This window comes from Bubalus kerabau, chromosome 20, assembly GCF_029407905.1.
Source record: "Bubalus kerabau isolate K-KA32 ecotype Philippines breed swamp buffalo chromosome 20, PCC_UOA_SB_1v2, whole genome shotgun sequence".
In the NCBI taxonomy this organism is placed as follows: domain Eukaryota; kingdom Metazoa; phylum Chordata; class Mammalia; order Artiodactyla; family Bovidae; genus Bubalus; species Bubalus kerabau.
The window spans coordinates 52,803,200-52,818,872 of NC_073643.1; the positions used below are offsets into that span (position 1 = coordinate 52,803,200).

Below are 15,673 nucleotides of genomic sequence, written 5' to 3' on the forward strand. Positions count from 1 at the left end.
AATTTTATCGTATACAAGTTATATCATAATAAAGCTGTTTGTTTGTTTGTTTTTTTAAAAAAATACTGAATCAAAAACCCTCCCTTCCAGTCAAAAACAACAAAAAGATGTTGGGCAGGACTGTACTCATCCAAAGAATTGACTTCCGTGTGGTTCATTCACATGCTGGCATTTAGTGCTGGCTGTTGTCAGAAGGCCTTGTTTCCTCTACACATGGCCTCTTCAGGCTGTGTAAGTATCCTCATAGCATAGTGACGGACTCCCCAAAGCAAATAACCTGAGATGGACACAGGCAGAAGCTGACCTTTCTGTCACCTAGCCTTGGAAGTCACATAGCATCAATATCATCACATTCTGTTCGATAGAAGTGAGTCACTGAGTCTGGATCACATCCAAGGGGGGGGGGATTTAGGTTTAGCTTCTGAAGGGCAAGAGTATGAAAGAGTTAATGGGCATTTTGGAAAACTACCACACTGGGTAAGAATGGGCAAGCACTTTGCCTGGAGGAAGACTTCAGATGGAGAGAGGAAGAAATTAGGATCCTGGAAGCATCTTGAAAGAACTTTCCATTAGCCTTGGTGCCCACATGAATAAGAGGAGAAACACAGGAAGTAGTTGGATGCTAGAGTTTCAAATCCTGAGAAATGGTAGACTGGTGGCTCTGGGACAAATGGGACATTCATCGAAAGGATGAGATTTTGGAGGTGATTTGAGTAGGGAGAGCTTCCTCAGGCAGTGAAATATAGCCCAAAAGGTGAGGTGAGAAGGTCTGAAGATGGCTGAGTAAAAGTCATCACTGAACATAAGTTGAAGCCCTGGAACGTGTTTTCTGAAAGGGATAGTGGACCCCCTGAGTAGGCTGCTTAGCCTTGGAGGGCACCTGGAATAGAAAAGGAGACAAAGGAGGGAGTGCTAAGAGGGGATGTTTAAAGAAAGTTGGAAGCATTGGATCCACCGAAAGGTGGAGAAGGATGAGGACCAAGGAAAGCAGGATATTAAATCCACCTCATTCTGAAACATCTTTGTCGAGGATGTTACCTAACCCCCAACAAAGCACTTCAGATGAGTGTGGAGAGTGCCTAGAATTGAGCTGAGCTTTGCATCAGCCAGGTCTAGTTACTGGCACATCACTGGACCTCAATGAACCCAGTCTCCTCATTTGTAAACTGGTCATACCTATTCCATTTGGTCACCATGGAATCCTTTAGATAAGAAATAAATAGCAAAAGTAAGTGGCTGAGGAAATCAGAGGAACTGTCTCGCTCTTCAAAAGCATGCTACTGATGACTTGTGAGTACAAGGTTGGAATAAACTGGAGGAAAGAGAAGTCTGAATCCAGCAGATAAGGGGAATGCTGAAGACGTGCACACAGGTGCTGCTTTCTCTGTTGAGATTTTGGCAGATGGTCAGGCCGTTGCCCCCATCAGGCAGTTCTGCTTCTGGGAAATGACTGTGTTTTAACTTCTGATTTTAGGTCCGACTGCAGACGCAGCCCCCAAGTTTGCCTGGACAGCCTCCCATGTATTCTGGCACCTTTGACTGTTTCCGGAAGACTCTGATGAGAGAGGTACAGAATCATGGTGCTGGGCTTTTCTCCTATTCAGAGGAACGCATTTTCAGAGGGTTGGCGTGTTACTTCCCCGGGGACCCGGGGGACTGCATGGTTCTGCAGGAGGTCCAGCCCACACGCCTGGCTCTCTCACCCCATGTCATCCTGTGTCCCTCTGTTGCCATCGCTCCGGAGTGTTTGAGAGTTCCAGTTACTGTTTTATGTGGATGAATGAAGCTAATAAAATGGTTCTGTCTCTCTTGGAAGGCAGAATTTAGACCACAGGGAGTTCATGAGGAATAATTGGAGACATGAAATAAAAGAAAATGCAAAGTTGGGGGATCAGTGTCAGAAGTTCACATAAAATTTGGAGGAGAGGTCAGCCTGTCTGAGGGAAAAAGAGAGAGTGAAAGAGAGAGAGAGTCTTCAAACCCATAGACAAGGAAACTAAATTGGTGTGAGGTTATTGAATTGTATAATCATTTTTCAGGTATTTCTTAGAGTGAAAACATGGAATTTTAAAAAAGTTTTAATGACTAGTGATGCTTATTACTGACTTCATTAGCACATAGGTAACAGCACCTTGTTAACAACTTTTCCTTTGTTGCCTAAAATATAACTCCAATGTGAATAAATAGTAAATATATATAGTCTTTTATTAAATATACAGAAGTAAGAAGCAGGTATCACCCAGACAAAGAGGGGATGCTGGTAAGTGATGGACTCAGTGTAGGAGAAGCTGTTCCCCGGGGCTCCTGCAGGACCTAGGTGTGGGAGGAAGATTTTGAAGTGGAATCTACCCAATCATCCATGCTGGAGATGGTGCCGTCTTTTCTTCTGTAAGGCTGTGTTTCTCTCATCAACCCAGAATGGAGTCTGATCAGTGTCCAGTGGAGGCTTTGAGCTTCCAGTCTGCTAAGAGTTCTCTGCCCTCACAGAGAGACAGGATTATATGGCCCTGGTCAGCAAATGTTATTGAGCACCTGTTTAGTGCCTCGGCAATGTGCTGGGTGCTGGAGGCTTGGTGAGAATGGCTTGTATAAACCCAACTCCCTGCAGCGTCAAAAAGGCTTCCTCAGTCTATATTTGTGCTTGTCTCTGGGTTTTGCTGTGCTAGATTGAGCTCACTTTCTGGTACTACTGGACGGATCTTGGTTGTACTGCATGGAACTGGGTGGGCCAGACAGTGAAAGGAAGGCTGGAGAAGTTGGGAGTTGTTGGCCCTCCGGCCTTGGGCAGCCTTCTCAGCCAGGTGGGAAGCTGTGGGAGGGGCTTTGGGAGGGTTTTGTCCTGAGGGGCTTTTGCAGATCCTTCTCAGAACCTTCTCTTCCTATTCACCCTTCCCTCTTTACCTTCTGTGCACATTGCACTTGGAGAGTCTGCTTATAGCCTGTAGCAGTGGTAGACCTTTGCAGGATCTGGGAGGAATGCTGAGAAGTACAGTTGTGCCCTTTAGTTCTAGAAAGAAGATGGGTTGTGAGTGCCTGGAGTCTGCAGTGAGGCAGGTTCTCCAGCCTAGGTCTGTGGAGCCTCCGCTGCGTGTAGTAGCATCCCCCTCCCCTGCCCATTTCTCCTGCCAGTTCCTGTGGGGAGCAACTGTAACATGTTTTTAAAAATTAGCCCTTATTTTGTATTAAAATGATATAAGCACTTAGTTTGTTACAGAAGGACTTGTAAGAAAGTAGCCCCCCACCCCAATCCTCTAGAAGTTGCTACTTTCTACTTTCTCAATTACTGTTTTTCCTCCTCCCTTTTTGGGAACTTCTCCCACCAAGGATTGCACCCCTGCCCCCTGCAGTGAAAGTTCACCGAGTCTTAACCACTGAACCATCAGGGAAGTTCCTCAGCTCTCTCAGTTATTAATGCTGTCTTCTACCGAGCTGCATGCACGTATTTTATCCATTTAAAACTGTTTTAGCTACCTGTTTGTGGTAGATGGTTTTAACTCTTGCATTCCTTAGCTCCTCTTTCTGCTCTGCCCAGTAATTTTCATCATCCTTTGTGGTTTAATACAGTTCACTGTTTTCATGATTACAACTTTATGTATGTTTTTTCTCTGTTAACAAAGTAATGTCCTTCAGGGCGCATTTCATTACTTGTACAGCTTTTTGTTTTTCTTGAGGTTGGGTGAACAGTTGTGTCGGTTTCTTTTGCTTGTGTCTCTTTGAATCTCTGCCTCTGTCATCCTGTGTCCTAAATGTGCTGTAGAATACCTTTTTGTTTGGTTTTTCACACTGACTGCCAGTTATCATCCGTTGTTCCGATGTTTGTTGTTTGCTTCGTTTTTCTTAGAAAACAAATAAACTCCTCCTGGAGTCCTGGGTCTCATACTCCCATGTTGACTGGCTTCTTCCCAGGCCTGCTGTACCCAACACCTTCCTGGGAACACCCCTCCCCTCTCTTGGGCCAAACCCTTGGTCTCTGGGTCCCAGATCTTCCTTGTCCTTTTTGTACTAACTTGTTCGGTTGGATTGTCTATTTGTCTGTCTATTTATTGGCTACTACATAGTCAGTTTCATTATCTAAATGTACTAGTGAAAATTGATGTGCAGTCTTGCTATTGTTTTTAACAATAAGAATCTTATGTCTTTTCTGGGAGGGGGCATACTGGGTGGTTTGAGTGATCTCAGTTCCCCAACCCAGGACTGAACCCAGGCCATCACAGTGAAAGCCCAGAATGCTAACCACTAGGCCACTAGGGAACTCCCCTCAGGTCCTAATTCTTGGGAAATACAAAAATTTCTTAAGCACCTATGTCTCACCCCCAAGCAAGTCATATTGTACATTCTGTTTTGTAGCCTGCTTTTTTTTTTTTTTTCCCCAATTTAGTAATCTCTTCTCATGTTACAATGTGATTGTATGGCTGTGTGATAGTCCAATATGAGGTTTCCGTAATTTGTCTCATTAATCTCCTATTTGGGAATGTTCTAAAATGCGGTGTTTAATAAATGCGTGAGGCCATTCTTTTTTATATCTTTGAGTATTCCCTTAGAATATGTTTCTAGACAGGTAGTTTTCTGATGGAGGTGTAAGCAGCATGTTGCCAGTTTGCCTTCCAGACTAGAAGCTGTTTTCAGTTTCTCCAGCAGTATATAAGAAGACAGCCATTTCTGATAAGTGTGGGAAGATTCTTCCTTTTAAAGCTCTCCTTGCTTGGGGAAAGGAGGCCACAGGTCAGAGGACAGGCTACTTTCCTGCTTCAGTGATGTAGGTGTTAGTAGTGTCTGTAAACAGCTTCCCCTCCTGTGCTTCCTTGCAGGGCATCAGGGGTCTATATCGGGGCATGGCTGCCCCCATCGTTGGGGTCACCCCCATGTTTGCTGTCTGCTTCTTTGGGTTTGGTTTGGGGAAGAAACTGCAACAGAAACACCCAGAGGATGTGCTCAGGTGAGTACTTACTTACCAGCCCGGAGCACTCGATGCTGTTCGCCAGTGATGTGATTGATGCAGGTTTCAGGAAAGAACTGTCAGATCGGCAATGGCTGTCCTCTTCTCCACATCAGGGAGGTACTTGAGTTTCCTTTGCCCTGTGGACCAATAGGGGAAAAGATAAACCCAAAGCCCTCCCCCAACCCCCCTAACTAGATTGTTGTCATTTCTTACGTGAAGTAGTCTTGCTTACTGGGGATATTAGTAATACCAGCCCCACAGCACTGGGAGGTCCGAATGCTAAAGTGTGTGTCAGATACCACGAAGGTACCTGGTGCTACAGTAATGACGGCAGCAGCCTTGTTTCTCATCCCCTGGATGGGAGAAGCAAAGGTTTCAGCTTCTGTCTTCCTTCATTTTCGTAACATGATTATAATTATTTCCAAGTATTGATGTCTCTGTTGCAGTGAAAGAAATTAGTATGTTTCCTTCCAGTAGACTTTCAGAAGTTGGATTTGGGTATGGAGAGGCAGATGAGGTAGAATTAGGGCTCAGAACGGACAAAGCAGTGAATGAAAATGGGCTTCTTGGGATGCAGGGGCATTCTGAGTTGACACCGGGATGACAAGGCACACTCAGTCTGGGATGACACCTCCTGGGTGGGGCTGCATACAGCACAGGACCCACAGCAGCTGGCTAGGCTTGGATTCTAGAGCTCAAGGGAGGAAGCCCAGGGTGCCCTGTGGTTGATTTCGATCACTGCTTCAGGCCGCAGCAGGCTGAGTAAGGGGCGAGGCGTAAATAGAAATGCTCGTAACATGAAACTATTTCTGGAGTCCCCGTGACTTGCTGAATGTGTCCAGCTTCTATAAAAAGCCATAGGTGGCCCCAAATGTGAGTGTAGGGGGCGGGGTCCTTTGGAAGCTGTGTTTGACTGTTTTTTAAAATATATATTTTTATTTATTTGGCTGCGATGAGTCTAGTCCCCTGACCAAGGATCAAACTTGGGCCCCCTGCCTTGGGAATGTGGCATCTTAGCCCCTGGGCCACTAGGGAAGGCCATGTGTTTGGCTGTGATAGTCCAAATAGACTGTGGACACGTGTCCTCTCTGAGCACCTGGGGTTTTAGCTCATGTGCTAGCTCACAGCTATCATGAACCGGGGCCATGCCCAAGAACTTTCATGGGGTGACTGATACTGCCTCAGCTGTGGGTTGTATTCCCTGTACCATCACTTCAGTGCTCAAAGAAGTACCCTTCCTGCCTGAGCAAAGGTTGAGACACTCCAATCCCCGCCCCATAATCCTTCCATGTTCTGAATCCTGAATGTCAACCCTGCCACCTTCTCCTCCCCACTGTAGTGTTGGGCATAGTTCAGAAAGGAACATTACCAGGACCTTGGATGGAAGCTCGAGGGTCCAGACCTCACAGATGCTTCCCTGGGGTGAGTGAAGGGTGGCGGAATGGGCCATCCATGCAGGCTGTCTACATGGTACCCTGTGTACATGCAGAGACCCTGTTCAGAGGAGCGTCCCCAGTCCCAGGAGATATGTGCAGCCTAAGGTCTGGGCATCCATGGAAGAACAGATGTTGGTCTCACGAGGGGAAGTTCTGTTGCTGAAAGGGTACCTCTCAGGGACAGCAGTGTGAACTGAAACTGTGAAGGAGGCCAGCCATGAAAGCAGGTCTCTCAATGGTTGAGCAAACAGCCTGTGTGCTGGGCTTGCACGCCTGAGGTAGTTGTGTGAGGCCTGTCTGGGGTGAGTGCACAGGAAAAACAGCCATTGAGACCAGTGCCCTGCCTCGTGACCAAGCTCGTATTGCTCTTGGCACTGAGACCTCCGCCCTGGGAAACTTGATGTCAGGACTGGAAGTGGATGTCTCCCTATTTCCATTTGACATCTCTTCTCCAGGTTTTGGGCTCCTTGTGGGGTGGGATAGTCCTAAAGGCTTGGCTTCTGGAGGCCTGGGGTCGGGAGGGGCCTGAGGGTCAGGCAAGAGGGTGAAGTTTTTCATCAACTTGTGCTCAATTGTGGGAACTCTGTTGAAATGCAAAATTGTAACTCTGTGCTCCATTGCCTCTGAGACCAGTCTGCCTGGAGACCAGATTTTCCTTAATCTCGGAAAGAAAAGGAGAGGTCAGAGGCGGCACAGGCAGTGATGCTAGGAGCCTCCTGTTCCTTCACATACTCAGTGTGGTTCATTCTGTGAGGGCTGCGGTGAGGATCCAGATCTCTGGCCACTGGAGGACTATTCCCTGCACAGAAGCCATAGGACCCATCACGCCTGATTGGGTGCCATCCATGACAGGGCATTTCCCAGCAGCTTACAGCACATACCTCACAACTTGGCCTGTGGATATGGCCACAGCCATTCCCCTGGCCTTGACGCTGTCCTGTGTGAGTCTTGGCTTAAAGTGTTATCAGGCTCTTGGTGATCCAGAGAAGGGGAGATTGGAGGAGATCTGGGGTTAACTGAGGTCTACATCCTGGATTAGAGGCTATTTCGCACAACAACCCTGAACTTTGCTGATCAAGGCTCAGAGAGGCCTGGAAACTCATCCATAGTCACTGCATGGCCGGCCAGGGGAGAACCTCTCCTGTGACTGAGGCCATCTGAGTGTGCCCGTGGGCCTTGTGACCAAGCTCATATTGTTCTCGGCACTGAGACCCCTGCCCTGGGAAATTTGACGTCAGAATATACATAGAACTTGGCTTTGGTGTGAAACATAATCTATTTGTGCTGGACTTCCGCCCAGTCCGAGTACTTATTTAATTTTTTTTTTCTTTGCTGGGGCTGCCTCTGTTCTGAGTAGTTAGTCACAGGTTCTTGCCTTTTGTTTTTGTTTTCAATACAGCTACCCCCAGATATTTGCAGCTGGGATGTTGTCTGGAGTATTCACCACAGGAATTATGACCCCTGGAGAGCGAATCAAGTGCTTGCTACAGGTGAGGATGTGATCAGGGTTGGGGAAGATATTGTTTGGAGGCAGGCAGCTAGCTTTTCTACTGGGTATACAATTTTGGGTGGATGTGTATGTCCTTTTACCCTTTATAAAGGCTTCAGATCAGGTGTGCAAACAGTTTCAAGGTTTTTAGGAACATGGAAGCAGTTGTACTAGAGTCAAGAACCAGGACAGTGTAACAAATGAACCAAATGTCACTCATGTGATGGGTCAACTCAGACTTATCCACCCTTGTTAGCAGCTACTTCAGAACTCCAAAAGGTGAGTCGTGTGTCTTCAGAGGTGGAAGGGAGGCTACTCTTGGGCAACATCGTCTGTCTGCACCCACTGCCCAAAGGCTCAGCACCCTTAGAGTGCCTGAGCTTGTTCCCAGGCTAAGGCTGTGAACTGGCTGCTTGCCTTACCACACAGGGCTCCCTTTAAAAAAAAAGCAGCACTGCTTTTTTCTTCTAACGGCCGAAGCAATTTAGTACATAGTCTTTGCTAGAAAAATTTTGGTAATGCAGAGAAGCACAAAGAAAACAATGTATTTATCACCCATGAGGTAAGCACCATTATACTTTCTGTGTGAATTCTTCATCTTTTCAGTAAACATGTATATTTAAAAAAATTTATCTTTTGAAATAAAATTGGGGTCACATACTGCCATAGTTTTGTAACCAGCTTTTTTCATTTGCTTTGTCACAATATTTTTGTGATTATTTTTCTCAGACATCATTTTCTGTGCTTTATGTCAATTCAGGGCTGTAATTTACCCAATAATCCTTTATCCGGGGATAATCCAAATTATATATCATAGTGAAGATTTTATGAATAAGTCTCTGCATGTGTTCCTGATTATTTTCTTAGGATAAATGTCTAGACTTGAAATTAGTATATTTAAAGATACGCAGTTTTAAAAGAATTTTCAACACACGTTGGGGTTTCCTGGTGGTTTAATGGTAAAGAATCCGCCTGCCAATGCAGGAGACTTGGGTGCGAACCCTGGGTAGGGAAGATCCCCTGGAGGAGAAAATGACAATCCACTCCAGTATTCTTCCTGGGAAAATCCCCTGGACAGGAGCCTGTGGGGTCGCAAAGAGTCAGACACGACTGGGTGACTGAGTACATACACATAATGTATGTGCGTTAGTAATGTAGGTTACTAAGTGGCCCTCCTAGAAAGGTCTGTCACTTTCTATTCCCATCAGTGGAAGAAGAGCTCTCACTTCCCAGCAGATTCTGCAGCATCTAATTTACAATCTCTGCTAGTGTGTTGTGTGAAAAATTTGCATTGTTTTAGTTTTTCTTGCTTTTTATTGTCGGTGAGCTTAATTACTTTGATTCATATTAGCTGTTTATATCTATCCTTCATGAAACACCTCTTTGTATTCTTTGCTCATTTGTCAGTTTGTTTGATTTATAAAAGCTTTAGACATGTTTTGATTTAATATTATCGTAATAATATTAAACGCGACACATGGGATCTTAGTTCTCCAACTAGGAATGGAACCTTGTGCCCCCTCCGTTGCGAGTGTGGAGTCAACCATTGGACCACCAGGAAAGTCCCTGATTTAAAAAAATCTTTATACAATTTTTAGATGTTGCACTCCTTTTACAGTTATTGCAAAATATTGGCTCTATTCCCCATGTTGTGCAATACATCCTTGTAGCCTGTCTTCACCCAATAATTAATACCTCCTACTCCTCCACCCCTAAACACTTTGGAAATGTTAAGGTTATTAATTTCTTATCATATGTGGCAAATCTTTTTCATGCTTTGCATTAGTCATTTAATTTTGTGCATTGTTTAAATTAAATGTTTTATTTTGAGATAATTAAAGGTTCACTTACAGTTGTAAGAAATAATACAAAGGGAAGAAAAGAAATAAATATACAAAGACATCCCACGTGCTCTTTACCTCGTTCTTCCACAGAGGTAACGTATTATGAAACTGTAGTATAATATCGCAACCAGAATACTGACATTTGATACAGTCAAGATGCAGAACAATTCTATCATGCCATCGATGCCTCATGTAGCCCTTGAATAGCCACTTTCATTTTCTTTTCCCCACACCAGTCCTTTTTTCTTTCGGCTGCCTGCACAGCATGTGGGATCTTCGTTCCCTGACCAGAGATGGAATCCACACTCCCTACATTGGAAGTGAGGAGTCTTAACCACTGAAATGCCAGGGAAGTCCCTCCACTCCAGTTCTTAACCACCCCAGCAATCACTAATCTGAACTCCATTGCTATAAATTTGTAACTTCAAGACATGTGTAAATGGAATCATACAGTATGTAACCTTTTCAGATTGGCCTTTTCAACTTAGCGTAAATTTTCTGGAGAGTTGTACAGATTGTGGAATGTATGAATATTTCATTCCTTTTTAGTAGTCCCATAGTATGGGTGTACTACAGATATGTTTAATTTTTATCCATTGAAGGACATCTGGGTTGTTTCCAGCTTAGGGCTGTTATAAATAAAGATGCTATAAACATTCATGTACAGAGATTTTTCTGGGAAAATCAATCTTCGTTTCTCTGGGATAAGTGCCCAGAGGTATAATTGCTGAGTCATATGGTAGTTACATGTTTAGTTTTCTTTTTTTGTTTCTTATGGCCACGCCACATGGCATGTGTAATCTTAGCTCCCTGACCAGGGATCAAACCCATGTCCCCTGCAGTGGATGTGCAGAGTCTTAACCACTGGACCTCCAGGGAAATTCCATGCATGTTTAAAGAAACTACCAATCTTTTTCTACTGTAACTGTATCATTTTACATTCCCATGAGCACAGTATGAGTGATCCAGTTTCTGTGCATCCTAACCAACATTTGGTGTTGTCACTATTCTTAATTTTAGCCATCCTGAGAGATGTATAGTGATACCTCATTTTAATTTGTATTCTTCTAATAGCTGAAGGTGTTGAATATCTTTTCATGTGCTCATTTGCTATCAGTGTATCCTATTTGGTGAAATGTCTGTTCATGTGTTTTGCCCATTTTCTAATTGGATTATTTGGGATTTTTTTATTATTATTACTGAGTTTTGAGAGTCCTTTATTCTAGATACTATTGCTTTGTCAGATATGTGGTTTGCATATTATTTTCTCCCAGTGTATAGTTTGTCTTTTCATCCTCTCAGCAGAGTCTTTAGAGCAAACGTTTACATTTTGATGAAGTCCAGTTTGTTCATCATTTCTCTTTTATAGGTAGGGTTTTGGATGTTTAGGACATCAGATCTTAAGGAATCTTTTCCTAGCCTGAAATCCCAAAGATTTTCTTATATGCTTTTTTCTGAAAGTTTTATTTATAGTTTACCTTTTCCATGTAGGTTTGTGAGTCCATTTTGAGTTAAGTTTTGTATCATGTATGAGAATTAGGTCAGAGGGTTTTTTTCCCCCCGTGGGGCTATCCAGTTGCACCATACCATTTCCTGGAGATTTACCTTTATTCTACTGAATTAATTTGCACCTCTGTTAAAAATCAGTTGAGTATATTTGTGTGGGTCTACTTCTGTGTACTCTGTTTTCTTTCATTGATTTATGCAACTTTCCCTTCATTAATATTACACAGTCTTGATTAGTATAGCCATTGGCTAAGTCTTGAAACTGTCTAGACTGATCCCTCCCAATTTATTCTTTAAAAACAAAACAAAACTGGGACTTCCCTGGTGGTCTAGTGGTTGGAAATCTGCCTTCCAAGGAAGGGAGTGTGGGTCCGATCCCTGGTGCAGGAACTAAGATCCCACATGCCACGGGGCAGCTAAGTCTGAAGACCACAACTACTGAGGCCACACACCCTGGAACCCACGCACTGCAACCAAGACCCAATGCTGTAACTAAGACTCAACATAGCCAAGCAAAATAAAAAATTTAAAAACTGTTCTCGCTGTTCTAATTTCTTTGTTTTTTCCATGTTAATTTTAGGATAATTTAGAAAACTGAGAAAATTCTTGCTGAGAGTATGTTGAATCTATAGATCAACTTGGGTAGAATTAACACATTATTTTGAGTCTTCCAATACCCAGACATGTTACACCTCTCCATTTATTTAGAACTTTAATTTCTTTCATCAGCATTGTGTAGTTTTCAGCATATAAGCTCTTAATGTGTTTTCTTACACACCTAAGTCCTCTGTAAAGTGGCATTGTAAATGGTATTATAATTTTAATTTTGTTGTCTGCATGTTTATAGCTAGTTTGTAGAAACACAATTCATTTTAAAAATATTTATTTATTTTTATTTTTGTCTGTGCTGGGTCTTTGTTGCTGCTCAAGGGCTTGCTCTAGTCACGGTGAGTGGGTTCTAGTCTCTAGTTGCAGTGTGCCGGCTTCTCATTGCGGTGACTTCTCTTGTTGTGGAGTACAGGCTCGAGGGCACTTGGACTTGAGTATTTGCAGCACGTGAGCTCAGTAGCTGTGACACACGGGCTTAGTTGCCTTGTGGCATGTGGGATCTTCCCGGATCAGGGATTGAACCAGTGTCCCCTGCATTGGCAGGCAGATTCTTAACCACTGGACCACCAGGGAAGCCTGAAATACAATTGATTTTTGTATGTTAATTTTGTATCTTGTGAACCTTCAGGAACGCTCTTATTAATTCTAAAAAAAAATTTTTTTGTAGATTCTTTGGGATTTCCTATGTAGATAATCTTGTTATTTGCAAACAGACACAGTTTTATTTCTTCATTTCTGATCTGTTTACCTTTTATATCCTTATTTCACTGGCTAGAACTTCCAGTACCATGTTGAATAAGACTGATGAGAATGGATATTTTTTCCTTGTTCCCAATCTTATGGGGAAGTGTTCAGCATTTCACCATTAAATATAATCTCAGGGAAGCCCAGGTGGCTCAGTGGAAAAGAATCCTCCTGCCAGTATAAGAGACACAGATGTAATTTTGGAGTGGGTTGCCATGCCCTCCTCCAGAGCATCTTCCCAGCCCAGGGATCGAACCCAGGTCTCCCGCATTGCTAGATACTCTTTGTCAACTTGAGAAGGTTACCTTCTCTTCCTCTTTTTCTGAGAGTTTTATGGATATTGACTTTTGTCAAATGTTTTTTCTTCCTTTATTAATGTGATCGTGTGATTTTTCTCCTAAACTCTTAATATAGTGAATTACTTCCATTGATTTTTGAACACTGAACCAATTCCTCATTACTGGAATAAACTCCCCTTTATATATTGCTGAGTTCTATTTTCTTATATTTTGTTAAGGATTTTTCATCTATAGTCATGAGAGATATTAGTCTGTCATTTTTTTTCTATATTGTCTTTGTCTGGTTTTGATATCAGAGTAATACTAGCTTCATAAAATGAATTAGGAATTGTTCCCTCTTCTACTGTATAGAATATGTGTTGATTTTTCTGTAAACATTTGGTAGAATTGGTACAGTTTTATAGTGAAATCATATAGGCTTGAGATTTGGGGGAAGAAATTTTTAAATTATGAATTCAGCTTTCTTTAAAGTTACAGGCCTATTCAAATTACTTATTTCATATTGGGAAAATTGTGATAGTTTTTGTTTTTTTATCTAAGTTGTCAAATATGTGTGTGTAAAGTTGTTTGTAGTACTCCTTTATTGTCTTTTTTATGTCTGCAGGGTCTGTGGTATTATCTTCTGTTTTATTCCTGGTATTAGTAATCTGTGACTTCTCTTTCTTTTTTCTTTGTCAGACTCACTAGAGGTTTGTCAGTTTTTATTGATCTTTTCAAAAAAGATTTTTCTTTCTCTTTTTTTTTTTCAGCTGTGTAATGCAGCTTGTAGGATCTCAGTTCCTCGACCAGGGATTGAAACCAGGCCATGGCAATGAAAGCCCAGAATCCTAACCGCTAGGCCAACAGGGAACTCCCCTCTTTGATTTTCTTTATTATTTTTCTGTTTTCAATTCCATTGGTTTCTGCTTCTGTTTTTATGATCTCCTTCCTTTTGCTTGTTTTTGGGTTTAGTTTGCTTTTCTTTTCTCTCTCTCTCTCTTTTTTTTTTAAGCTTTTGAAGTGCAAGCTTAGAATATTGGTTTGAAGCCTTTCCTCTCTTCTGAAGTGTGCAGGCAGTGCTATAAAGTTTCCTCTCAGCATTGCTTTAGCTATGTCCCACAAACTCCAATATATTTCAGTTTTCAGTCAATTGAGTGTGTTTTCAGGTTTCCTTTGGGACTTCCTTTTTGAATTGCTTTTGAAGAGTGTTATTCAGTTTCCAAGCGTTGGAGAGTATTGATTTCCGGTTTGAGTCCATCGTGATTGAAGAACATATTCTGTATCATTTACATTCTTTTAAATTTCTTGAGGGTTGCTTTATGGCCTTGGATATGGTTTATCTTGTTTGTGTGCCACGGGCATTTAAAAAGAACGTGTGTGCTGCTGTTGTTTGGTGGCATAATCTGTAAATGTCGATTATATCCTGTTGATTGATGGTGTTGAATTCTTTATCCTTGACGATTTTCTGTCCAGTTGTTCTGTTTGTTGATGGAGGAATTAGAAATCTCCAGCTGTTACTGTGAGTTTGTTTCTTCTTTCAATTCTATTAGTGTCCCTTCACATAGTTTGCAGTTTTTTGTTTAATGTATACACAATTAGAATTGCTATGTCTTCTTGGTGGATTGGCCCTTTTCTCATTGTGTAAATGTTCTTCATATTACCATTATATAATATTCCATATTTTTGCTTACCGTGTTCTTCCTGATGTTCCAGAGTTCCTTCTTTTAAACTTTCTTTTCTGTTTAAAGAACTTCCTTTAGCCATTCTCTTGGGATATATCTGCGAATGACAAAGTCGCTTAGTTTTCTTTCATCTAAGAATGCCTGCTTTTCCTTTTATTCCTGAAGAATATTTTCACTTGACATAGGATCCTGGGATGACAGTTCTTTGCTTTCAGCTCCTGAAAGATACTGTGCCACTCCTTTCTACTCTCCCCGGTTTCTGCTGTCATTCTAAATATTTCAGTGTTGTTCTTCGGTTGCTAAGTCATGTCCAACTCTTTGTGACCCCATGGACTACAAGGCTTCCCTGTCCTTCACCATCCCCCAGAGTTTGTTAAAATTCATGTCCATTGAGTCAGTGATGCTATCCAAACATCTCCTCCTCTGTCGCCCCCTTCTGCTTCTATCTTCAATCTTTCCCAGCATCAAGGTCTTTTTCAGTGAGTTGGCTCTCCACATCAGGTGGCTAAAGTATTGGAGCTTCAGCTTCAGCGTCAGTCCTTCCAGTGAATGTTCAGGACTGCTTTACTTTAGGATTGACTGGTTTGATCTTCTTGCCGTCCAAGGGGCTCTCAAGAGTCTTCTCCAACACCACAATTCAGAAGCATCAATTCGTTGGTGCTCAGTCTTCTTTATGGTCCAACTCACATCCATGTGTGTTATTTTTCTCAGGCTACTCTTAAGCTTCTTTCTTTGTTTTCAGTTTTCGACTAAGTTCATTTGTGATGTGCTCTGGCATGGATTTATTTTGGGGCATTCTGTTTAGGTTTTGGTCAGCTTCTTAAATCTCTATGTTTCAGTTCAGTTCAGTCGCTCAGTCATGTCTGACTCTTTGTGACCCCATGGACTGCAGCACACCAGGCCTCTCTGTTCATCACCAGCTCCCAGAGTTTACTCAAACTCATGCGCATTGAGTTAGTGATGCCATTCAACCATCTCACTCTCTGTCGTCCCCTTCTCCTCCCACCTTCAATCTTTCCCAGCATCAGGGTCTTTTCAAATGAGTTAGCTCTTTGCATCAGGTGGCCAAAGTATTGGAGTTTCAGCTTCAACATCAGTCCTTCCAGTGAATATTCAGGATTGATTTCCTTTAGGATGGACTGGTTG

The 15,673-nt window shown here is 42.6% G+C and overlaps 1 protein-coding gene across 1 annotated transcript in view; it reads left to right on the forward strand.

Moving 5' to 3' along the window:
* Positions 1 to 15,673, forward strand: part of SLC25A20 (solute carrier family 25 member 20) — a 35,097-nt gene that overhangs the window by 7,836 nt on the left and 11,588 nt on the right. Inside the window, exons 2-4 of the mRNA XM_055558717.1 lie at positions 1,475 to 1,567; positions 4,809 to 4,936; positions 7,775 to 7,865. Coding sequence (XP_055414692.1) covers positions 1,475 to 1,567; positions 4,809 to 4,936; positions 7,775 to 7,865 — 312 coding nt within the window. The remainder of the gene's footprint in view (positions 1 to 1,474; positions 1,568 to 4,808; positions 4,937 to 7,774; positions 7,866 to 15,673) is intronic.